The following is a 24,470-nucleotide window of genomic DNA, read 5'->3' as shown; positions in this document are numbered from 1 at the left end:
ATCAGAAATGATCCGCCCCGTTTTCACCCGGAGCAGTGGTTTGTTATACAACAGCTGGACCCACTTTAGATACCTAGGTCCAATCCCAAATTTCTTCAGGACGTCCAGTAACCAGGGCCATTTAACAGAGTCAAAGGCCTTCAACGCATCTAGCGAGACTATCGCTATCTGTTGAGAACTCCCATCAGTCTGATCCATGACATGGTGGAGCCTTGCAAGATTATCTGATATACACCTGCCCAGGACATACCCAGTTTGGTCGAGATGGATGAGTTTATTTATGGCAGGGCGCAGCCTGTTTGCCATCACCGCCGTAAGTATTTTACTATCCTGATTGAGAATCGAGAGCGGTCTATAAAGGGAGGGATGCAGGCAGCATGTTAGTGTTGAATACTTCATTTAACATTGCCAACACCGGGGGGAGTAGTTCTGTCTTATATGTTTTATAAAAGTCGCTAGGAAGACCATCAGCGCCTGGGGCTTTATTATTAAGTAACGATTTAATCACATGTTCTAATTCATCCTGAGTGACCGGAGCCTCTAGGCTGTCCCTGTCCATAGCGCTAAGGTTGGGCAGACCAATCTCTGTTAGTACCTCCACCATGTCTATCTCTTCTCCCCCATTGACATCTGCATACAGTTCCTTATAGTATTCCAAAAAACATTAATTCTCTCCCTCCTGGGTATCCCTCATCAGACCATCTGCACCTTTCATCGCTTTAATTGCTTGTCTAGGGGCTTCTTTGTATAGCCATGCAAGTAATCGTCCTGGTTTATCCCTCTGTGCATGTTGCCTTTCTACATATTTTCTGTAATTTAGATTACATAATCTCTCCCAGTGTGTCCTGCATGACGGTTGCAGTTGGTATACCTCTGCCTTTGCTAAAGGGATATCTATATCTGCACTCATTTTCATTTCTAGCTCCCTTTCAACCTTTTGCAAGTCCCGTGTTATACTACCCTTTAGCCCTCTCGATTTTGATATTGCCGCCCCTTTTACCACTACTTTAAATGCCTCCCACAGTGTCCCAGCCGACTTTACACTGCCAGAGTTGTGCTCAAAGTACTCCTGTATATCCTTCTCTAAACACTGTATCCTTAAGTGCCTCAGCACGCAGCCTCCACGTCGGGATCCTAGCCCCTGGGCTGAGCTCTGCCATGTCACTATCAGTGGAGCATGGTCCGAGAGTACTATAGCCCTGTATTCTGCTTGTGTCACCTCCCGCAACAGTTCCGGTCCGACAAAGATATAGTCTAATCTAATATGACTGATATGCAAATGGATATCTCCCATCTGTGAAAGGCACAGTGAGTAAAAGCAGTGGCTGCGAACTCTCAAGTGGTTAATAACCACTGAACAGGTTATCATGTCTGTTCTTGCGAGAGAGGGGCGCCCGCTACCTTTGTAAAACTAATCTAATATGTAGGTTATGTGTGGCTAAGTAATGTGAGTACCCCCTATCTTGTGGGTGTTGTACACGCCACACATCATCTAGTCCGAAATCTCTTAACAAGGTAATCAAAGCCTTACCCGCTGGGGTTGGTTTATCCATTTTCTCGTCAGATCTGTCTAACCTCAGGTCCATGATACAATTAAAATCCCCACCCCATATCATTATTCCATCCATATATGGGCCAATCATGGGGTATAGATTCTTAAAATAAGCAGCAGTGTCATGATTTGGAGCATAGGCATTTATGATGTTTACTTCCCTATTTTCCACCATCCCCTTGAGTAGCACCATCCTCCCCTCTCTATCTATAGTGGACTGTAATAACTTAAACAGGACATGCAGTGCTATCCACGTGAGGACACCCCTGGCATACGTTGAGTATGTTGCCCCCAGGGTTACCACGTTCCATTTCCTTGTTATTACCTCCTGCTTTTCCTTATTCAAGTGGGTTTCCTGTATAAACATGATATCTATCTTCAATCTTTTCAGGTACATCATTACTTTATTCTGCTTAATGTAAGAATTCAATCCCCTCACGTTCCAGGACATTATGCTCATGTCTCCCGTTTTAGCCTTTTCCTACTCCGCCTGTCTCTACCCCCACCCTCATAGACTTCCTCCGTGGCTTATGGTTGCAGGCTCGTAACCCCGAAACCCCCCCAAACCGCCCTTCCCCCCCTTCGAAATTCCCCAACTCCCCTCTCACCCACCCCCCTACATATCCCCAACTGCTGCCGAGTTCCATCCCTGGATCTCAGGCATCCCTGCATCTAATCCGGCTCAGTCTAACCAGTGCTCGGCCTCTGCAGGGGGAAACACCTCTACTGGTATTTCACCTACTCTAACTGTTAGGCAGAAACCTCAGCAGTTCCCTTAGGGACCACTGCAAAAGGCTTAAGACTACAGGTGTTGGCAGTAAACCTAATTGGTAGCAGTCTGTACCACCCAGATTTACCTGGTAGCTGTGGCTGAGCAGCCAGACTTCTCTCAAGAAGAGTTGGACAGTATATAGAGTATACAAGATAGGTACAACAGTACAGTAGCACAAGCAAACACTGACCAAAGCTTGGGTATAAAAGTATATAATTATTTATATAAAAACACACTTTGTAAAATACACTAATATGGCAAGCAAGTTCAAACACAGCCACTATTAATAAATATACATCCCCGATTACTTATTGAACACGTCTTAGTTAAAACACTACTTATTTTCAGACAGAGGTGAGCGCTTAACCTAAGATGGCACTCCAATAAGTTAATTAAAAAGGGAGGGAAAAAGGCAGAATTAGGAAAATACACAATACCAACACTTTAAGAGAACCAGAGCAAGTCAGAAAAGGCAGAGTCTATTGAGGAGCAAGAAAGTCATAGGCCAGGCCCACTCTTGGAGAGAGCAAGGCAGAATGTGTCCAAGATCACACAGTTGAATAGTACTTTTAAGAGTCGTTGCAGATAGTTCAAAAAGGTTTGGATCAGTTCAGAAAAAGTTAGTTAGCAGGTCCCAAGTCACCCCAGGATACAAAGTCAAGGATTTACGGGACACCTTGAACAGTCTGTTGCAAGAGAGACCAGGCGGGAGTCTGTACCTGAAATGGTGAGAAAGCTCCAGCGGGGGCAGTTGTTCCTGGCAGCGGGTGCAGGTCGGTGCTTCGTCCAGGGGAAGAGACGTCTCGACGTGGAGGAAAGCTGGAGGTCGTTGCACTGCCAGGGAAGAAACCAGCCGCGGAGTTTCCTGGTTAAAAGGTACTACCTTTTTATTCGCGGTAGTGGTGAAGCGTGGCTATCCGGCCGCCGTGGTGCTTGGCACTGGCGACTCGACCACGAGACGATCCGGGAAGGCGAAAAAGAGGGCAAACTGGTTATCCCCACCAGTTCAGAGGAAGAAGACTCTCCGGGATGAAGATCTTCTCTGTCGTTGAGAAGTGGTGAGACGGTTCAGCAGGGCTCCACCGGTGGTGTCGTTGCAGGTCGGCTCAGCTTCTCCCTCTTCGGATTCCTTGGTCCTGTGGCGACTTCTGAAGTTCCAGTGCCCAAAGCCCTGCTTTTATGCAGAAAACCCCCATTCATCAGTCCTAGCTGTCACTCAAACATGCTAAGTGGTGAGCCGGGCGGCTCACCACTGGGCCAATCACACAAGAGTGCGACTTGAGTTGCTGATGCAACTCAGTCCAGGGTGCCTAAACCCCCCTCCCACACATCCTGTAGACCCAGACAGAGTGGCACCACTTTTGAAGGCTTCTGTGGAGAAGCCCGCCAAAAAGTGGAACAAAGGGCTCGATTTGGGTTGGAGTTACAGAGGCGAACACAAACGCCATTTTAAAACCGAGTCCTGTCAAAAAGACCCAACCAGGGAATAAATATTAAATAAATAACCCGGCGGTATCTTTAACATTGCACCAAAAAAGTGGTGCGTTTAAAATGAATGGGAAAATCCCATAGGAAATATTCTGGTGGAATATTTTGTGTGGTAACCACTGCCACCAGCCAGAAACTCGTCGAGGGGGGACTGCACAGTGCCCCCTCGAAAAACAGACCAAGGGGCAATCTAATTACCCCTACCAGTACTTCCACAATAGGATGCTTTGTACTGGTTCTGTTCACAATTTAAGACTAGTAAAGTCAGTGGTGACTTTACAAGCCCTGGGAGACACTAGTCAGTCCCAGGGTATGGAGTCTATGTTGGGGGGTCACTATGACACCCCTGTGTTACTGCACTGAGGGTGCTGTGTAACACACTTACCAAAGACCACATGAAACCCTATAGAGTAAAAGACCCCATAGCCCATAAAACACATTACAAAGTCAAAGGATATCCCAAATCATGTCTAAGAGTGGGAGAAAAAGAGTCTCACTCTTAGCAGGAGAAAAAAATAAACCCCAAAAATCCAGCAAAGCTGCTGGGGGACTCACTAGGTTTGGGAAATTAGCCTTAACAGAGAATTCTCCCTAACACTAACCATCGGGGTTGAGAACGCATACCTTTGTCTCCCTCATGACTGTTTCAATATATTGCGCAAAGCCGTGATATACAATAATATTGCATCTTAATTTACATTTCTCCATGCGCCCGTCTTCTACACTTGACTGCCATTGTCACTGTACAATAATGGTGGGCCCAGAGAGTTGTGCTACCGAATTTTGTCCCTATTCGCGTGGAGTCCCCATCCAGCCAGTTATAACAGCATTGCTTGAAGAAGAGTTCTGTGTCATCTGCATAACACTGGAATTGAGGAGAGAAGGCAGAGATCAGGTGAGCAAGGGGAGCAAGGTAGATGTTGAAAAGCCAAGGCGAGAGGATAGAGCCCTGGTGCACACCACATGCAGAGAGAGTGGTGGTGGTGGAGGAGGAGAAGGAGCCCAAAAGCACCTGGGAAGGGGGGTCCGTGAGGAAGGAGGTCAACCAATCCAGTGCCCGGTCTCAGATACCAAGAGTATCTTGGTGCTGCTTTATGAGGATAGAATGGTTGACCATGTCAAAGGCGGAGGAGCGGTCAAGGAGAATGAGCACAGCAGGAGAGTTAGAGTCAACATTTTCGAGCAGTTCTTCATGGGTGTTCAGGAGAGCGGTTGCCGTGCCTCTGGATGCTCAGAATCCACATAGATGATCATGTAAACAACCGGGGAGCTTCGTGTGTTGGGTCAGTTGAGGGATGACCAACTTCTCCAGCAGTTTCATAAGGAAGGGTGTAGTAAATCTAGGGCGCTGGATGGCCGGACATGAGGGGTCGGCTGAAGGCTTTTTTAGGAGGGGGTTCACAAGGGAGTGCTTGAGAGAAGAGGGTTGATAGCCAGATGCTAGGGAGTGGTTGCAGAAGTCGGCAAGACTTGGAGCGAGGGAGAAGATGTTGTCCTTAATGGTTCTAGTAGAACAGGGGGGCACCTGTTTGGTTGAGACCTTCATAGAGTGAACTACTATAGAGATCTCTTCCGTTGTGATAGGTGAGAAGCCAGAGAGAGTGGAAGAGAGGCCAACGGGAGACAGGGGTAGGAATGGATGGGGGGAGAAGAGAAAGAGGTCAGAATGTCCTGAGTGTTTGAGGTGAAATGAGTGGCCATTGCAGTACAGAGGGCCTGAGAAGGAAGAGGTGAGGTGGAGTCTGCAGATGGATTGGATAGTACCTTGCAGATTTTGAAGAGTTCAGCTGTTTGGTAAGAAGCTCCAGAGATACGAGCTTGGATGTGGCCCCCCTGAGCAAAATGTTGGCAAAAAACCTTCCCGGGACAACTAGTAAAATCAGGAGTCTGTTGTTGGCAGGATACGTAGGCAGGTATACAATTAAAGCTAACAATGTTGGTAAAAAACCTAAAAAAATGAATAGTGAATTTGGGCTATTTTTTAAACTATATGCCAGCCGGTCTGGTTCTGGCGCTCGTGAATTTTAAAGATTTTTTTATAAAGCCGGAGATGGCATCGACCGTATACCAGCTCATGTCTAGATGAATATCTAGATAAATGGCAGGAACCTGGACCTCTATTTCCCTACTTGAAAGGGTACTGATATGCCTGTACCACGTTTCCTCAACTACAGCAGTTACTAACAAATTTACGGCAGGTTCAGCACGTTTGTTAACCAGATTCCAACATTCTTTAGTATCACCACTGGCCATGGTGCGAAGCATTACTTGCCACTGTGCAGTGGACTCTGACTGTTTGTAAACGCGTAACCAGTTACCATACCGGTTCTTCCTTTTCCTAATTAGCGGCAGTTTCACTACTGTTGGTAGCTGGGAGTTGGCATTGATATTACAGACCTCTCCTTTCATGTTCCGTTTCTTGTATGCGATCTGTGCATCAAATTGAGCCCAGCCTTTTGAACGTTCCAACTTGTTGTTATGGGAAAACTGCCCAAACTTAGCAGTCAGGCCAAAAATCCACTCTGAAAATTCTTCCACAGTGCTATGATCAAGCATGGATAAAGTTTCCGTACTTAAACCATTGATATGCAGGTCAATGGGCCGTGTTAGTTATCGCAGAGGGGCGCCTTTGGACTTTTTTTTTTTCCAATAATATGCAGGGTTCCAAATTGCCAGGAGCTGGGAGATAGTTAGCTCCTGTCTATAGCCAAGAGGAGCCTGGTATGCTTGAAACCAACAGCTACCAGCAGCTACTTTTGACTCCTGTGGCAAGTTGTACCATACAAACCTAGCTATGCAATATTAACTGTGTATGTTTGGGGATGTATGTAAAAGGAGAATAAGAACACACTTAAGGGACAGTTTGAACATATTTGATAGTATAAAACGGACAAAATGTTAGAGTTTGCATCTTGCGCAATGCTCACTATGTACTAGCTTCTGGTTTTCCAGTGGTAGCTCCTGTTTAATTGGTTATGCCTGATGCCCAGGAGCTGCTTTTTGCTTCTGGTCAACAAATCCCAATTTCAACCCTGATATGACCATTGATGTTGCGTTTGCTTGCAGCGATCCATCACACCCTATTGCCTCTAGTATTGGCCTTCACTAGTCCTATTGTCCCCATGCTTGGATATTTAGTCTCAAGGGATAATGTCAGGGAGATGAGTGCATGTTTTATTGTGGGCTATTTCAAGGAAGTCTGCCAAGTGGAAATGCTTCCATGTAATGAAAAAATAGTCACAGGTGGATTTCTTGTCACCCATCATCTAAGTTAAAGTGCTGGCTATATCACCCGTAGAGAGACCATTCAATATGCAGACAATTTTTTTACATAAACATTCCAACCAAAGATTACCCTACTTATTAGGTTTGGTGTCATAAGTGTGTGCAACTGGAATAAAGGTTCAAACGGGTGGGAGCCGAGCCCAAGTAAGCCGTCAATGGGATTACAGCAACGTGCATGAATATCCCCTGCTATCAATACAAAAGCTTTCTTTTGGCTAAATGTATACATTTCTAAAACTTACTCTGAAATTTCCAAAATACTCTTCATCTGCGAGCCCCCACGGGGGGGTCATAGATGTTAATAATGACCATAATTTAATCTTTGAGTGTTACTTCTACAGATACTATGTACAGAGATTACTTAACCTAGGTACCCTCTTTTGATTTAAAATAGCTTGCGATTCCTGTAAATATGCCTCCCATGGTTCTCCCTTTTAAGGTCAAATATTTTATAACCGTCCACCAATATCTCAGAAAGAAGCCAACTCTCGCGCTTATGGAACACATTGTTGGCAATAAGCAATGTCCTCCTTCGCCGTTATTAATAGGCTTCATAAATCCCAGCGTGTTCCAGGAGCTTATAGTCAGCTTCCCTGAGGCTTTATTAGGCTCTTTGAACTAAATCAGGTTGGCGAAATCCAGGTAACCAATCCCAATCTCTGTCCACTGTCTGAGGATTGGCAGCCGTTACTTTAACAGTTTCTTCTGAAACAGGCGGTCTGGTTGGTCAAAGACGTCAGTTCCCATTGTTCACCAAACTTAGATGTATATTTTATGGAATCCTGCTGAGGCTCTAAACCTATTATGTGTCTGTTCTTGACAAGTACATTCTGCTCTGATCATTTCATCCTGTAATGCATTGTGTTCACTGTGGTATGCATAGTTTGTGCATTTTCTACGGCACAACTCACCTTTCTCTCGAGATTCTATTGATCATGTGCAATAGCCATAGTTCAGATGCACATTGATTAACTCAACTGCTGCAATGGTTCAGAAGATAGCTGAGTGTGTTAAGTACTCATTGCAGATTTCTGTGTTAATATACAAGATTACAAAACCAAATTCCAGCTAATCCGACGTAGGCTTTCCTATATCAGAAGTTGATACACCTGCATGCATATATACTTTGTTTTGTAGCACAACAGGTGCAATTATTAGCAATGCACCTGCAGTAGATAGTAGTCGCTATAAAAACAAACAAAGCATAAGTATGGCGAAGGCCTAGAAATTGGTTTCTTCAGACAGGTAGATGCGAAGCGGCAACTAGATAATGTAATTCAATACTGGAGCTAAAGCGTTGATTCATTCATTGTGTCCTGGCTTTGCCAACAGATGTAGTGATCCTGGACAAATCATCTTATATCACTGATATTACTGAGCTGTCTTTAGGTTTGCCTTCTCACATGCTGGTGGCACTATTTAGCCAATTACCTGATCTTTCTTTTTATATAAGCCATTTGGGTCAAAGGGGTTTTAGACAGAAGAAAGCAGACCAGATATCACACGACTCTGGCAAGCATATGTTTGCTCATTTGACACACAAAACTGTTTTCCTTTTTTGTACAATTCCAAAGATGTTCTGCACATCTATGAATAACAATTTCAGAAGCCTGTGTTTTGGGCATATTTAAAGCTTTAAAATCAAAAAAGAAACCAGATAAACTCTTTTAAGGTCACATCAATTAGAATAATGGCACTTTGTATAGTTCCCTTGTGGACGGAGACAATGAAGCGAGTATCATTCCCATTTTGTATAACACGCTTTTATTGCATTGTGTTTTTAAAAATTGTTGTGATTTGTAGACTTTCCAAGTCCCTTCTATGAAGTGTGATTATTTTAGTTCATGGTAAGAACTGTAAAGAAAAGTTGTAAAGTGCAGAAATTAAAGAGTGGGGGCAAATACCAGCGTTGCCTCTTAACCAATATATGCTCCTGATCTCATTTAATGTCGTATTGTCCAAACTGGCCAAATTACCCATCCGTAAACCTTTCAAAACTGTCACTCATGGTTTTACTGGCTATAGTGTTGCTTCCTCTATAATAATAGTGACTTTTGATTTATTGCACACCACAACCACTTGCATCTTTGCTCTCTAATGGCAACACTACTTGTACATCATTTCCCTCTTCTAGCTCAGTCTGTCTGGATACGGATACCTTTCTGGTAGCTTCTAATCGTCTTCCTCTATCTATGCTATGCTATGGTATGTGTAGCTTCCTCCTTGGTTAAATTGGTCTTGTGTATTCATGCTTGAGCACTTTTGCATTCTGTGAAGCAGGTAAGCAGTCTCGCCTGTCTATTCTAGATTATTTGCACCTTTTTCATACAATCTGTGTCCTGCATTTATACAATGGCCGTTATACTTTCCTCATGGCTGCGTTTAATGAGACGTGTCATGTACTTATGCTAGAACACAACTGCCTGTGTCATGGACTGCTAATGTCGGCCTTGAAATGCTACTGGTTTATCATTCTAGTTACAGAATGATAAACAAGAATGAAGAGGGTAATGGGACTGAAAGGGAGTACCCCGGCATATTTTGATCGCTGTGAGGCAGCATATCAAGCTATGGGGTGTGATCGTGATGAGGGGGGCACGACCATATATTCTGGATGCTTTAATGTCTTTGGTTCAGTGGAGAGCTGTCCATGCCCCGGTCCCCGCAAGTGCTTAAAATGACCCAGGATGTGGCAGGTCGTTGCAGACAACTGGCCTGGAGGGTTTACCAAGCATGGGGTGAGGGGACCCTACCCCATTTCGCACCATTGCAAGTTGTGAATGGGTGACAGTTTGATTGTAAGATGTCACAGCAGGGAAAAGTTACTCCAATGCTAAGAAAAAGAGTCAATCTTGTCCCCAATTATTGTGCACCATAATTAGTTACATTGGTCAAGTCCTCCTTGACAACAGAAAGAGAAGATTGAGCACCAAGCCCTATCAGTAGCCATGGTGGAGTCCACAGAGCCACTATGCCCTTTGTAGCGAGGCATGGGTCGACATGGTTGTGGCTCATGAGGGTTTTAGTGCCAGGTCCCGAGCCTGTTTCCTCCTCCAGACTGGCATGAAATAAGCAACTGAGTAAATGTGAGTAATGCAGGTGGAGCCATTGCGAAATGCAGACAGCGCCATATTTGTGAGAGAGGATACCCTTAACCTGTCCAGAGAAGCATGGAACCCACAGCGAGGAGGGTCACACTCTGCTCCCTCAATGTATTTCAAGATGGTTTCTCTGTAGTTTTCTTAGACTCTTATTCTAGTTTGCCACCCACTGGATCATTTGACTTCCAGTCAATGAGATACAGCTACTAGTCTCTCTGTGGAACACAGGGAGCCTATGGCATGGGCCCCACCTCCTTTCTGGCTATCGTGTCATGCCATTCAATGTGTGCAGCTGACTCAATCGAGAAGCAGGTGCCTGCTGGGGACCCCTGGAAGACAGGAATATAGGAATCCAGAACAATTGCTCATCTGCTTGTGTGGGACAGCATGAATCCCCAGAGCTGCCCACCTGCCTCGGGATTGATCCCATCTGTGCAATGACTTATATTCAGTTTCCGATGCCGCACCATTAAGCGCTCTGTTGCATTGTACAGAGCACCCTTCCCTTTTCCTGGGCTGGCATAATCTTCAGGCCACTCCTATGGCACCCACCCAATGCGCTGTGGCTGCCACACTTCCCAGCTCCTTCTGGACAGGCTGATTTTGGGTCTTCATTGGGTAACGTGATGGAGGAGAGGGTAAGCACTACCACGAACTATGCTATCTTGGATTCATATGCTCACATACCCATCCATAGACAGAGGAGACTCCTACAACTTTTTGTTGGAGAGTTTGATTGCCAGTTTACTCCTTTGCCTTTTGGGTTGATGCAAGTAGGTGTTCACAAACATTCTGTTGGTGGAAGCAGCTTTCCTGGAGGAGTGTAGGGAGTGCACACATGTCTTCCTCTCTTTGCTTGCTATTGAAGCCTAGGTCATTAGATAACGCTCCTCTTCATCATGTAAATGTTTGTAGTCCCCTTCACTGCTTGCATTTTCCTCGAATTTCAGTACATGTGACATTTGATTAAATTCCAATTAATTTGGGCAGTCTTAGGGACCAAGACAGAAAAGGCGTTTTTGCCCCAGAGAAAGTCTAATAAATCATCCAGGCGTTTTCAGTGTTACATTCAAACTCTCCTGTTCCTTTCCAGTCTTAGTGTTCCCCCTCCTCATAGACCTTATTGGCTAGTTCATTTTTGTGTTCAATGTTGTGTTGTCACCGTGAATTTCTTTGCTGGCTTGTCGATACAATTGTTTAACTTCCGAAACAGCCTTCCCCACATTTACTGCGACTGGTACTATTCACTAATCTAACTTCAGTCCTGCATACATGTGAAAAGTGCTGGCTAGTGGGTCAGGCCCTCTAGAGCGGATTACATTGACAGCTGTTGAAGTAATTTCTTGCAATGAAACTACAGTACACACATTTTTATTTTTCTAGTGACAAGGCTGTGAATGCAGTCTCTGCAGTGGTCCCTGTGGCTGTATTAGTTCCAGTTTTTGGAGACATTCCCAACCTGATCTATGTCCCAGCCAAGATGCTCAGAGATCCTATCTGATGGATCTTCTCATCCCATGTTCTCCAGAGTGAGCCATTGCCACCCAAGTGATACACCCCCACCCCTTCAGTTGTGTGCTTATGTGTGCAACCTTTATATCAGCAGCCATTGTGAAGATAGGATGTAAGTTCTTCTCTCAACCTCTTAGTATTGAGGGAAAATCTTCATTTTAACAGGTTTTTCCATGAGCTTTTGGAGAAAATATAGTTTTGTAAGTCATGACGGAAAATACCCAGGGAAGGTACATCTTGACGAGTGGTTGGATAGACTTCAAAAAGGGTTTGCTTGTGACACTGATACTTAGTGGCTTGAGATATTCAGAGGAATGGTTAAGATGGTATTTTGGAAATAAAGAGGTTTTTGTTTGAAGAAACGTGCAAAGTTATGTTTCTGTTCTTGTATTCTTATCGTACGTTGTTTGTCAGCACAATTTTTTACAAAAGAGGTTCCTTTCTTGCAAGAATGGGACAATCTTCCATAAATTCCAATGATACCTTTGCACATTTATTTGTATAACCTTCCTTCACTTTACTCGTATTTTGTTTATGCATGTATGTTCAGGCAAACATTTGGCTAGAGTCAAACTTGTCTGTGGCTCATGAAGATGCTTCATCAATGGCCTTGAAAAGAAACATAATTATTGTGTTACATATATAGTGATATTGTGTATGGTTTTATAAATGTATTGTAGTGTGTAGCCATTGCTAACCTATTTTCATTATGTGTATATTCATCCTTAGCTGGGCAGTCCAATCAGCAGAACCAATATCATACACCCTCAAGTCTATGTGAGTATTCCAATTACTGAATCAGTGAAAAGGTTCTAAAGAATAAGTTAGTCTTTGCTTATCACAAGTGCATTCCAACATTTGCATTTGCAAGAGCCATGCTATGTCCTCCAATCTACAAGTCTGTATGTGGAAAACATAAACGCATCAATATTTATACATCTACATAGTACTTTATTTAATTTAATAATAACTAAAAGGCTTTTTGATGTCATGAACCATACCCTTACTTATTAACTCATGTGCTACACAAAGGTTAACACCACATATGATTACAACATTGCTACAAGCCCTCAAAAGTACTTTAGGCAAGACTGTCTCCAAGTACAAAGAACAGGCAACAACAGGGGCTTGTATTTCCCCTTGAGTTCAAATGTGTACTGGGAAAGTTAAGGGACAACAATATTATAATCTAGAGAGAATGAAAATTGTTCATCATGAGATCCTCATCTTTATTTCAGAGTGGTAGGATATTCTTGGTAAGGTGGATTACTGAGGGAGAAGGTTTTTTGCGTTTGGCAGTTGGCTGCAAATGCTGCCGAGTACTCACATGGTTTCCTTTACTTTAGGCAGCGTCCGATCAATGAACCAGCTTAGCATGCACCAGAGTAATTCCAGAAATCACTTCTGGCGGTGGTGTCTCATTGGTAAGGATGCTGCCTATAATGTCCTGAAGCTAATACAGTAACTGTTCATTGTTTAGTTCAAGTTGTGAGCAGCATGGTGCTCAATAGACACTACTCTTAAACACGCACCTCTGGCTTTCCTGTGGATGTCCAAAACACCTGATGTATATACCATTGATGCAGAGCACCCGCTTAGTCCCAAGAATTAAGACACTCTAGAAAACCTTTAGTCCGATAGTAACATTTTTGGATGCAGTGCTTTCATGCAGGCATAAAGTCTGTTTATAGCCATACCTCAAAAGACGCATGTGTGCCTTTTGCTCTGGTTAACCCAAAAACATTTAATGTTAGTTTCCTGGTTGGGCTGGAAAGAAACATTCCTTGATGACCAGTAGTACCCTTGTGTGACTCCTTGTAAGTGTGTCATGGAATACCACCCATGCCAATTATGACACTGCTTGGATCCACAAGTGCTCCCATACCTAATTTCCTTTTCCTGTGAACCATGAACACAAATCTATGAATTTTCGTCCCTATGTCTACTCTTAAACCGGATTCACGCTGCGCGAGAAATGCAACCAGTAGAATTTGGTGTGGGATCCACACCAACACTGTCTCTGCTGTTTGGGTGTTAATCCCTATTCTAACCGTTGCCACGCTATTCATCCTACTGCCATTAGAAAGTGTTTCTAATGCACTCCATAACTTTGCAATGGGGGAGCGTGTCTTACACCCCAAGCCCAGTGTGAATCACTGGAGTAACACCATAACCCAAACCAAGCTGTGGTTGCTGACCTTGATAGATAGAAGAAAAGGATGCCATGCATTTTAGGACTAGGTTCTTTGAGGAAATCCTCTTCCTCCACACACTTCCTCTTCCAAGCCAAAATGATGGTTTCTTTGGCACCCTTTTAACCAAGTGCAATCCGGGACTACATTCAGGTAGTAGTGTGCTCCTCGTAGTCTGCTTCTCCGACTGATCTGAACCCCTTCCAAACAAGCAGCACAACACGCCGTGGACCCTCTGCTACCTCATCTGTCAACTTGTCATGGTTGCTGCTGAAGCCATTATTTCTGCTCCTTCATTGTGCAGGCATTAAGATTCCTCGGCTACCTTCTTTACACCTTCAAGGGTTTGGACTTGCAGCAGGTGACTCATGTTTCATCAACTTACTCCTACATCTCGTCCACTTTCCTCAATACTGTATGGGTGTCCCTGCAGAGGGAAGGTACAGGAACCATTTTTCAGCAAAAAGATGTGGTTTTCGCCTTTTTTAGAGTGCACACAGATGCAGACATAACTACGAACCGCTGACCCCGCCGACTGGTGCCTCGCGACAGTCTCTTTTCCGCATGTAAGGAAACTGACCTGCCCTGTGCCATAGTATGTGTTTTTGCTGCATACCAGCCTTTTCCCACTCCGTGTTTCATCCTTTTCTTCGTCCCCGCTGCCTGGCTCCCTGGCCTATCTCAGTCACTAGCGGGTTTAGTCAGTGCTCCTCCTGCGAGGAATCCTTCCTGGCGTCGGACCCTCGTTCGCTCTGCTTAGAGTGTTTTTGTGGCCTGGCCACTGGTGGGATTCTTGCATGGCATGCAATGCTTTGACCCAAAGGCCTCTAAAAAGAAAAATGTGTTTGGGTGGCGAGAGATTCTCGCAGTCGTTACCAGAACACACCAAGGCCTTCATGTGTCACAAGGGGAAGAAAACTAAACGGGTAAGTCCAACCTTGTCAGCACCTCAGCAGGGTAACATCTTCCTGGGGAGTTTCTCTCCTGAGAGGGGTCAACGTGATCGTCATACTGGCTCACAACCTGAGGCATTTAAGGGTACCGGTCCACCTACTGAGGGGCCTTCGGAACTTGCCACCTTAAGATTCGAGGTGCAGGCAGACCCTATTACTGGACATCAGTACGAGGGGCGCAAAAGCACCAATACCAAGCAGAGGCCTGAGGAGTGCGTAAATGCGACCGGACTACCGGGAGGAAGCCCGAGGTCGGTCATAACACTGAGTCAAGCCTCGGGGGCCTACAGAGGCCGAAAGCTCAGGGCTCTATTCTAAGCATCCCAACTCTGTGCATTCTCATAGACCTATCACAGCAATGGCAGCCAGTCATGCCGTACCATCAAGTCCTCAGTCTGATTAGTCCAATCCATCAATGGCCTCATCCCCGTCTAAGTGGGCTACACAATGGACTAGACATTCACATCATTATACAGAGCGTAGTTTCAGAGAATCTGCTCCCAGAGTTGGCAGGCATTCAGCGGTTATCCCTTGGAGTAGGTCTTACCTAACACAGTGAGCTATTCAGAGGGTAGTGGAAGCCAGCCTTGACATGCATGGGGGAAGGAATCCCTTTTCTACCTTGAATCCTACATTTGCATACCTGCCATCCGCTCCTCAGACACCACAGGCACAGGTGGCATATGAGGACTGTTGTTTCATGCAGCTCATGAGGTCACAACAAATGACAGGCATATTAGTCACTCATCAGAGAAGATAGTACCTCAGATGCAGCCCCATCCTCCACATGAGGTAGCACAGCCAATGCTGCCACCTCCTCTTCCACTGCCACCGCCACCACATCCAGTCCAGGCAGCCCCACTCTCCCGCAGCCTCAGTCACCCCGTGCCTCAGACACTGGCTCCTCTCAAAGATCCTCAAGCAAAGGAGTTATCTTCGACTGAAGTCTCTATGCAGTGTGATGCAACTCCTACAGGTCAAGATTCTGACGAAGAGGATAAGGAGGATACACCTTTCTCTGCCAAGGTGTTCCATTATCGTTTGAAAGGATTAATGGATTTCCCGGCGGTCCCAGCACCTCAGCAGGCTCAGCCTGAAGGAGGGGTTTTGGCATAAATCTTAGCACTAAGGGCGACTAGCTGGTACAACATTTCTCTGCATTAGGACGTTTTGGAAGTGTCATAAAACTATAGGTTAAACCACACTCTACACAGTTGGTCAATAAGCGGTTGGATGCCAAGTTCAGACAAGTAGAAGGTGAGACTATCTTGTTGTCTTCACACTTCCAGCCGCATTCATCAGTGGTAGCGGCAGCCTCATATTCAAAACCTTTGTCAGGGGCATCTTCCTTGGTTGCTTCGGCATCTTCTTGCATATCCAAGGAGGATAAGCTACTCAAATCTTTTGAGAAACAGATTTACCTAATGTAGGCTTACATCTCAGGCAGGCTAATGCTATTGCGTTGTTGGCTGCTGCCAATCAAAAGTTGTGTAGGAAAATCAGTGACTTCCTCCCAGACTTGCGGCAAGCAGCGTTCAAGGCAGGACTGTGTAAGGAACTCATGGTGGCAACAGTAAAGACCAGAAACAAGTGATCACATTTCAAGGGTGTTTCTTAAACTGTAAATGCAGGGTCGAAAAAGCCTAACCTAAACCTGTTAGGTAGAATCCTGTGCAGTGCCCTTAGGGACCACTACACCTGATTAAGACTACAGCTGGCAATACAAGTTTTACCTTTGGTACAAGCCCGTACTACTAAGCTATAGTGGTAGCAGTAGCAGAGCAGCCAGGCTTATCTCAAGAGTATATGAGCAGTAGCAGAGATTACACAAAGGGACCACAATTACTTTGACTCAAGCAAACACTGACTCAAGGTTTCAATATAAGTACATTTATTTTTAAACCATCAGTTATAAACACAACACCTCTATTAAACTTTAAACAAAACCACACATTAAATATACTACAACTAACCAATTCACTTTGTACAGTAAGTCTCAAGGTAAGTACCCTGTGGTTGAATGAACCGGTGTTATGAACAAAACACGATACCGCGGATACGGTTGCGATCACTTTTTGACAGTTCGGTCTACTAAATAAACGCGTATCCGTGACATGAAATGCTACCGGGGCAAAAATACACTTAGCACCTGAGATACCCAGAGGGAAAATCGCAGGCAATATTTAGGTTAGGCAGACAGTATCGAGAAACACTCAGAAACAGGAGTTCAAAAGTCAAAGGGTCGGAGCCAGGTTTAGATGACACCGGAGGCCTGTGCCGAAGATCACACCATTAGACAGTTCACGATTCCGTGTAGCCAAAAAGTACTTGAATATTGTCAATGTTCGGAAGCAAAAGTTATAAGAAGGAGGGAAGACAAGGACGAGCCTTGAGGATGAAGAAAAGGGGTTCACCCAGTTTCCTCGAGTAGAACACAGTACCTTATTTCCACGATGCAGCTAGTGTCCTGGCTGTTGTTCCTGTTGGTTTCCCGCAGACCCACGATTCCTGGAGCTTTGTTGTGAAGGAGGACGTCTGAAGGGGGTGTGCACCACACAGGGATGAAGCCGACAGCAGCGACAACGCAAAGGTGTGCTCCTTAAAAACAGGAGAGGCTCAGCAGGTGGCTATCAGGACCACTACAGCAGTGTGCAGCGATTTCGACCATGGTGGAGATCTGTGGCTGAAGAAGATGAGCTTGTTATCCCCACCAGGCTCAAGGGAAGAAGACTCCGGACTGGATCTTCTCTTAGTCGTCGAAGGGAAGATAGCTCAGGACTGCAGCAGGGCTTCACCGGGACAGGGTAGTTGCAGCAGCCGTCGTTCTCTCCACTTCTCTTTGGTTCCTTGTAGTTCCAGAGGTGACTCTGACTTCTAGCCCAAGAGACCTGCCTTTTATGCGCAAAAACCCCCATTCACACAGCCTGGCTGTCAATCATGCAGCAGGGGGATTGTCCAGCCGGGGCAACCACCTGAGCCAATCATGGCAAAGTGCGACTTGGGTTTCCTAGGATACCCTGTGCAGGGGGTGACTACACCCCTTCCCCACATTCAGTCTACCTAGACACCCAGGCGCCAAGAGGAGGGCTTCTCTGCAGAAGCCCGCCAAAAGACGTTGAACAAAGAAGGCGAACCTAGTTTGCAGCGCAAAGTAAAACACAAGAAGGACTTTAACAAAAAGAAATGGCGAATAAACCCAACCGTAGTCAAAAGAAAGACGATTTGGTCAAGTGGGTTTATGTTCGAGGCTAATATAATAGCCAAGAACAGTACCACGTTTATGTAATATAATCGCGGTAGAAAAGTTAGAGTAGATACCACTGCCACCAGCCAAGTCTAAATGTTAAAAGAGCAAAACAATGCTCAGGGAGGTACAGAGAGAAAAGGTGTACAGATTAGCCCTTTCCAGTACTCCATGTAAGATGGGGTGTACTGGGTCTGTGGTAAAATGACTATGTAAAGTAAATGGCAACTTTACCTTTCTCTGGGGGACAGTAGTCAGCCCCAGCGAAATGGAGTCAAAGGGAAGTCTAAAAGACAACCCTGGGTTTACTACACTAAAGGTGCTGTGTAACCCATGCAAGAACAGGGGCACCTAGAGTGGTGTGCTCCTGTGCCCAAGATCACACAATGAGTTACAACACATGGGCCAAAACACATGTAAGAGTGGAAAAAGGATGTGCACTCTTACCAGGTGGAAAAAATTAACTCCAGAAATCCAGCAAAGCTGCTGGGGTACTCACTAGGTGAGGGAAATTAGCCCTAGAAGGAGAATTCTCCCTAACAAAACATAATTCTAAGATGGGAGTAAGCATCGACCAGCAACTGAAAAATTAGGCAGTCCTTCTGGCGTTGTGTCAAAATAAAAGACCTATACTAAGAAAAACCTATTGCCAAATCCTTACAACTAATTACAAAAAGATTGTGGGATAGGGTTTCAATAAAGAAAGAAGTGTTCTCAAATCAAAAGTCAGGATGTGATTGCCAGGTATCTCCCTTCCCAACTTTTTGAACATGAGACAAGGTGGATTTCCTGAGCACAGCCCACCCTCGAGCTTTCCCAGCACGAGCTGACAGTTCAGCACCAGCGATCAGATTGTTCGATGGTCAAGTTTCTTTTATTAAGTCTCTTGTTTTCGAGGGCCTGATGCTTTCAACAAACAAACACAAAAGTTCTGTTCCACTAATACTTTGGGTGTTGGCTTCACCCCGGGGTCCCCCTCAGCTGGGCTCGGATCCAAAATGACAAGGGAGACAATTCACTTCTCCTTGTCTCACAATCTTCCTTGTTTTCACGAATCCTACTGTCTTTTCGAACAATTCAGTGTGGACCTCCTTCGATTGGGTTCTCTCTGTCCAACCTTTGCAACACACTGTTCTTGCGCTCACTTCACCAATCGGGTTTCATTTCCCTTAGCTTTCCAATCATATGTCGGTCAAAGACTTTCGACGGTACAGAGGATTTTACCCCCTGTATGACCACTTTGGCCTCCTTTGTCCTTTCCCAAGGCCTTCTGGTTACGGTAGTCTCTACCATCGGGTAATCGCCCAGAGTTTTCCTGTTAGAACCCCCACGTGGTACCCGACTCCTCTGTTGCTGGTTTTCCCCCTCCTTCATTAATTATATTTTTACACTTTTCAAAGTTCAAAGAAGCCGTTGGCTACTTTTCGTATATCACAGTTCGGTTTCTTATTGACACTCCTTTCGACTCACCGGCTGTGATGAAACGCTTTCTTTGCTTTCTTTCTCCTTGGAGTCAAGGTTGGTACCACAGAGACAAGCGTCTCTCCCCTCCTTGGTAATCGGCGGAGAGGGGTCTCGTGTACTGTTGACATCTGTTGCAATACACGCTGTCTGTTGTTCGCAGATTTATGCTTCCTTCTGCGCAGGTTTCATGGGCCCTGGTCGGAAATGGCAAGGTTGACCCTCTCCTTGTCACCCTATCGGTCTGTGCCGTCTTTCTACCTCTCGTAAACTGCCATGCTGAGTTAGCCCTCACATCGTGCAGTCTGCCTTGCTCGTCCTGTGCTCTTGTGCTCCACCTTTTATCCCTGTGTGGAAGGGAAAGGGCCATCAGGTGTGTGTGTGATTCTGGTCAATTGCCTGATGTCAGGTAAACGGCTCTGGTGTTGGTGCGCTGTCTTTCGTGATGTGCAAAAGTGTTCGCATAGCAAAGGGGGGGGCAATGTTTTGGAATATCCTAGGGTAGGATGGGGAAAAGGTGTTGAAAGAAGGGGCATAGCACGTGTCACCCGTTATTGTCCCACTCCCCAAGGACCCTCATCCAGGTGATCCTCACTGGCCCAAATAGCGATGGCCGTGTCCTGGCCACCTGGATGACAGATCCCTGGGGACTAGCTAGGGAGACACCTTCAGGTTTCTCACAGTTGGCAGAAGCAAAGTTTATTGGCCAAGACATGTTAGAAGCTTCAGTGCCACACATCGACACTGTGAGTGCAGATATGAGGTGTTCTGCATGGATGCATGCCACTAGGTGGACTTGGAGGAGGCCTACTTTCACATCCCCATACACAAATTGCATCGAAGGTTTCTGCGCTTCGTGATGCAAGGGCGGCATTATCAGTTCAAGGCACAGCCTTTCGGTTTGAAGTCGGCACCAATGGTCTTCACCAAGTGTCTGGCGCCGGTGGCGGCGCGGCTGCGCCTGCAGGGGATCCATGCCTACCCCTAATTGGACTATTGGCTCATCCAAGCAAAATCAAGAGAACTCGCCGTCGACCGTACAGCGAGGACCGTCCCCCTGTTCACGGAACTGGGGTTCTCCATAAACTTTGCGAAGTCCTGCTTGGTGCCGTCGCAGGACGCCCTATTCCTGGGATCCAGACTCAACACGGTGGCATGGCTGGTATCACCGTCGGAGGAGAGGATAAAGGCCATCCTGGGCAAGGTACAACGGCTGTTGACCACGCAAGTTGCCAGGGTGAGGTCCATCAAGTCCCTGCTCAGCATGATGTCGTCATGCATCTACCTGGTACGACTGTGCAGGCTGCAGATGCCGCCGCTGCAGGAGTTCCTTGACGCCCGTTGGGTACAAGTGACGGGAAACTTTGAAGACAAGATCGCCCTCAACAAGACTTTACGGCAGGCGATCCGGTGGTGGGGCACCCGCGCGCATCTCGCGGCGGGCATGGACTTCCAAACCCCAGCACATCAGGAGACGGTCACGACGGACGCCTCCCTGGAGGGATGGGGCACACACACCAGAGATCTCCACGCATGAGGCCTTTGGCTCCTGGAGGAGAGGTCTGTACACATCAACGTCCTGCGAATTCCGGGGCGTGTTCTGGGCCCTCAGGTCCTTCCTCCCATCCCTCAAAGGCAAAGTGGTACGGGTCTTCACCGACAACACCACCACGATGTTCTACATCCGGAAGCAAGGAGGCACCAGATCCCCAGCTCTGTCCAAGGAAGCACTGGACCTGTGGCACTGGGCCGTGGCCCAGGGGATGTTCCTGGTACCCTGCCACCTGGCAGGAGTAAAGAACACTGTTGCCGACTCACTCAGCAGGGAGTTGCGCTTGTGCCATGAGTGGGAGCTCCGGCAGGATCAAGTGGATCTCCCATTCTGACAATGGGGCAATCCCCAGATAGATCTGTTCGCGACGGCGACGAACGCCAAGTGCCGGAGGTTCGCCAGCAGGTTTCCCCAGCCGGGGAGCATGGGCGATGCGTTCTCCTTCCCCTGGGACGGCCTGTTCCTCTATGCGTTCCCACCATTGCTGTTGCTTCTGCGACTCATCAGTGAACTCAGACGGTCCCGGTGCAGGATGATCCTCGTTGCACCAGCGTGGCCGAGACAGATATGGTACCCGGACCTTCTGGACATGTCAGCGTCCCCTCCAGTCAGGCTTCTGACAGATGCAGATCTTCTTGCCAGGGAAGGAGGCGCGATCCTGCACCACGACCCAGGGTCGCTGAACCTGCAGGCCTGGCTCCTGCAGCACTAGAGTTCGGAGGCTACGATATCCCAGCGGACTGCAAGGAGGTACTTGCCAAGGCCAGAGCATCGTCGACTCTTAAGTGCTACGGACATAAGTGTAAGAGGTTCTCTGTCTGGTGCAGCGCACAGAAGATCAACCCTCTATGGATTACGGCCCCTCAAGTGCTGCCGTACTTGCTGTCGCTGGCCAAGGTGGGGCTAGCACATGCCTCCATCAAAATTCATCTGGTGGCTATCTCCCGCTACACCAGAACTCTGGGGTGGTCATCATTGTGGTCCCACCGCCTGGTGAAGGAGTTCATGAAAGGACTGTTCCGCTCCTTCCCGCCGGTGAAGGCTCCGGCCCCGGCGTGGGAGCTCAACGTATTGCTGGCCAGGCTCGTGGGCCCTCCATTCGAGCCTTTGCATTCGGTGCCGCTGAAGCTCCTATCGTGGAAGACAGCGTTTCTTGTGGCCACCACCTCCGCACGAGTGGGAGAGATCCAGGCCCTATCCTGAAAACCTCCATACCTGACATTCCATAAGACAAGGGTAGTGCTGAGGACGCACCCCTCCTTCATGCCCAAGGTGCCGTCGTATTTCCATCTCAATGAGCCCTTGGTGTTACCGGTTATCTTCCCGTCGCCTTCGTCGCCGGCTGAGAGGACTTTGCACTCGCTGGATGTAGCTAGAGCTCTGAAGTTCTACGTGGACTGCAGGAAGAGTTTCCGGAAGACATCACAGCTTTTTGTGAACTTTGGCGCTGTGAACCAAGGAAAGGCCCTCTCAAAGGCTTCCATTTCCAGATGGCTCTCCGGCTGAATTATGCGCTGTCATCGGTTGGCAAACCGACCGTTGCCTGGCCGTCCAAGAGCCCATTCGACCAGAGCGATCGCTACTACTACGGTGTTCCTTTCTGGTGTGCCCCTGCTGGACATCTGCAGGGCTGCTACGTGGAGGTCGACGCACACCTTCACGAGATTCTATTGCGTCGACCGGGATTCCAGGTAGGAGTCCAGATTCGGCCAGGCAGTGCTGTGCGATCTGTTTGCTTGAAGGTAAGCCTGGTGAGGAGGTAAGAGATGCTTAATGTTGAGTTGTTGAAATGCTTAATGTTGAGCCTTGGCACCTCCCGTGGTTGTGCATGTGTGTACTGCTATGTATTCTTGTATTCATGAGCATGTGAATCCATGCCAGACCCCATGCTTGAGAAGGAACAAGTTACTTACCTGTAACTGTTGTTCTCCAGCATGGGTCTGGCATGGATTCACATCCGAACACTCCCGCCTACCACTCTGTGGCTCTTCTCTTGGTCCTACTGCCACTTTATGTGCTACCAAATCTGAAGATGGCTGCCAGAGGAGGGGCTTAGGTAGAGGGCAGTGATTGGCTGGGGGCAGTATGACCCAGAGACCAGTGATTGGTTATTAGTAGAAAGACAGTTCAGAAACGAAACTGAAACTGATTTTTTCTGTTACCAAGGAATCCCAGCCTGATGACGGGGAATATTCATGTGCATGTGAATCCATGCCAGACCCCATGCTGGAGAACATCAGTTAGAGGTAAATAACTTGTTCCTTCCACTCTATATGCAGTTTCGCCGGGTATAACATTGCATATTTCAAATTGCCATCTCGTAACCGTTTCTTGACCACTAAGAAGGATTTCCTCTCCTGCTGGAAGGCTACAGAGAAGTCGGTAGATGTGTTTTCTGTTCGAGCACAACATCAAGTCACCCTGCTCGTGATCCGCACGAAGGAGCGTGTCACGGTCTCGGTAGTTGAGAATGCGGACAATGAGTCGCGGAGGTGCTCCAGGTCTGGCCTTATTTACCAGGGATCTGTGCGCTTGCTCAATTGTAAATTGCAGCGATAATGTTGGACTCCCCAGAAGTTGGAGCAGAAGAATCCACTCTATCCACTGCTCCAGAGATGTTTCCGTATTACTCTCAGGAACGCCTATAATGCGAATACTATTGCGGCAGGACTGTGATTCCAGGTCGTCATACTTCTTCTCCATCTGCAGCACTCGCCTGGATAGTGTAGTAAGTTTGTTTCGAATGGATTGTGTCCTCCCACGTATTCCTCATCTTTAGATATTCGTATCCCAGCTCTGCTGCTTTGGACATTTTTTCTACCCGAGGGTGCTGTTTTCGAGGCCGCGGAGTTGAAGTCCCTCGAGAGCCAGCGTCAACGTCATCTGCTGTATAAAGGGCTCGAGCAGCGCCCATTACCTCAGTTCCATTTTTCCAACACAACTGCTTCGTGTTACGAACGGCGCATCAGATTTTTCCTCGACAATGTCCTCATCATCTACTCCCACCACACCCAAGACAGGGTTGAAAAAATGTCAGTGTGGTAGGAAAATGTCGATAACTGATCCCCATTGGAATTGCCTCTGGTGCCTCTGCCCAGACCATCGGGTTGACGAGTGCGGTTCCTGTCAAGCCATGTCCAATAAGGCTCTAAGGGAACGTAGAGGTAAGCTGGCGGTGGGGGAGAAAACGTATAAGTCTTCTAAAAGACAAAAGGATTCGGATGAATCCAGTTGAAAATCTCGTCATGAGTCGAGGAGATAGAGATCGAAGAGTCGCTCGGGGAAATCTTCCTTGTCTTCGACAAAAAAGCGACGTCACATGTCTTCTTCTTCCTCGTCCTTCGCTGAGAGGAGAGTA

At 46.8% G+C, this 24,470-nt stretch overlaps 1 protein-coding gene across 1 annotated transcript in view; it reads left to right on the top strand.

Annotated features, from left to right (window-relative positions):
- Window positions 1-24,470, top strand: part of VPS13D (vacuolar protein sorting 13 homolog D) — a 3,263,180-nt gene that overhangs the window by 2,303,203 nt on the left and 935,507 nt on the right. Inside the window, exon 44 of the mRNA XM_069610908.1 lies at window positions 12,440-12,487. Within this exon, the coding sequence (XP_069467009.1) occupies window positions 12,440-12,487 (48 nt within the window). The remainder of the gene's footprint in view (window positions 1-12,439; window positions 12,488-24,470) is intronic.

This window comes from Ambystoma mexicanum, chromosome 8 (assembly GCF_040938575.1).
Source record: "Ambystoma mexicanum isolate Mex_15411 chromosome 8, UKY_AmexF1_1, whole genome shotgun sequence".
NCBI lineage: Eukaryota > Metazoa > Chordata > Amphibia > Caudata > Ambystomatidae > Ambystoma > Ambystoma mexicanum.
The sequence above is the reverse complement of the archived record's forward strand: the minus strand, read 5'-3'. Positions and strand labels throughout refer to the sequence as shown.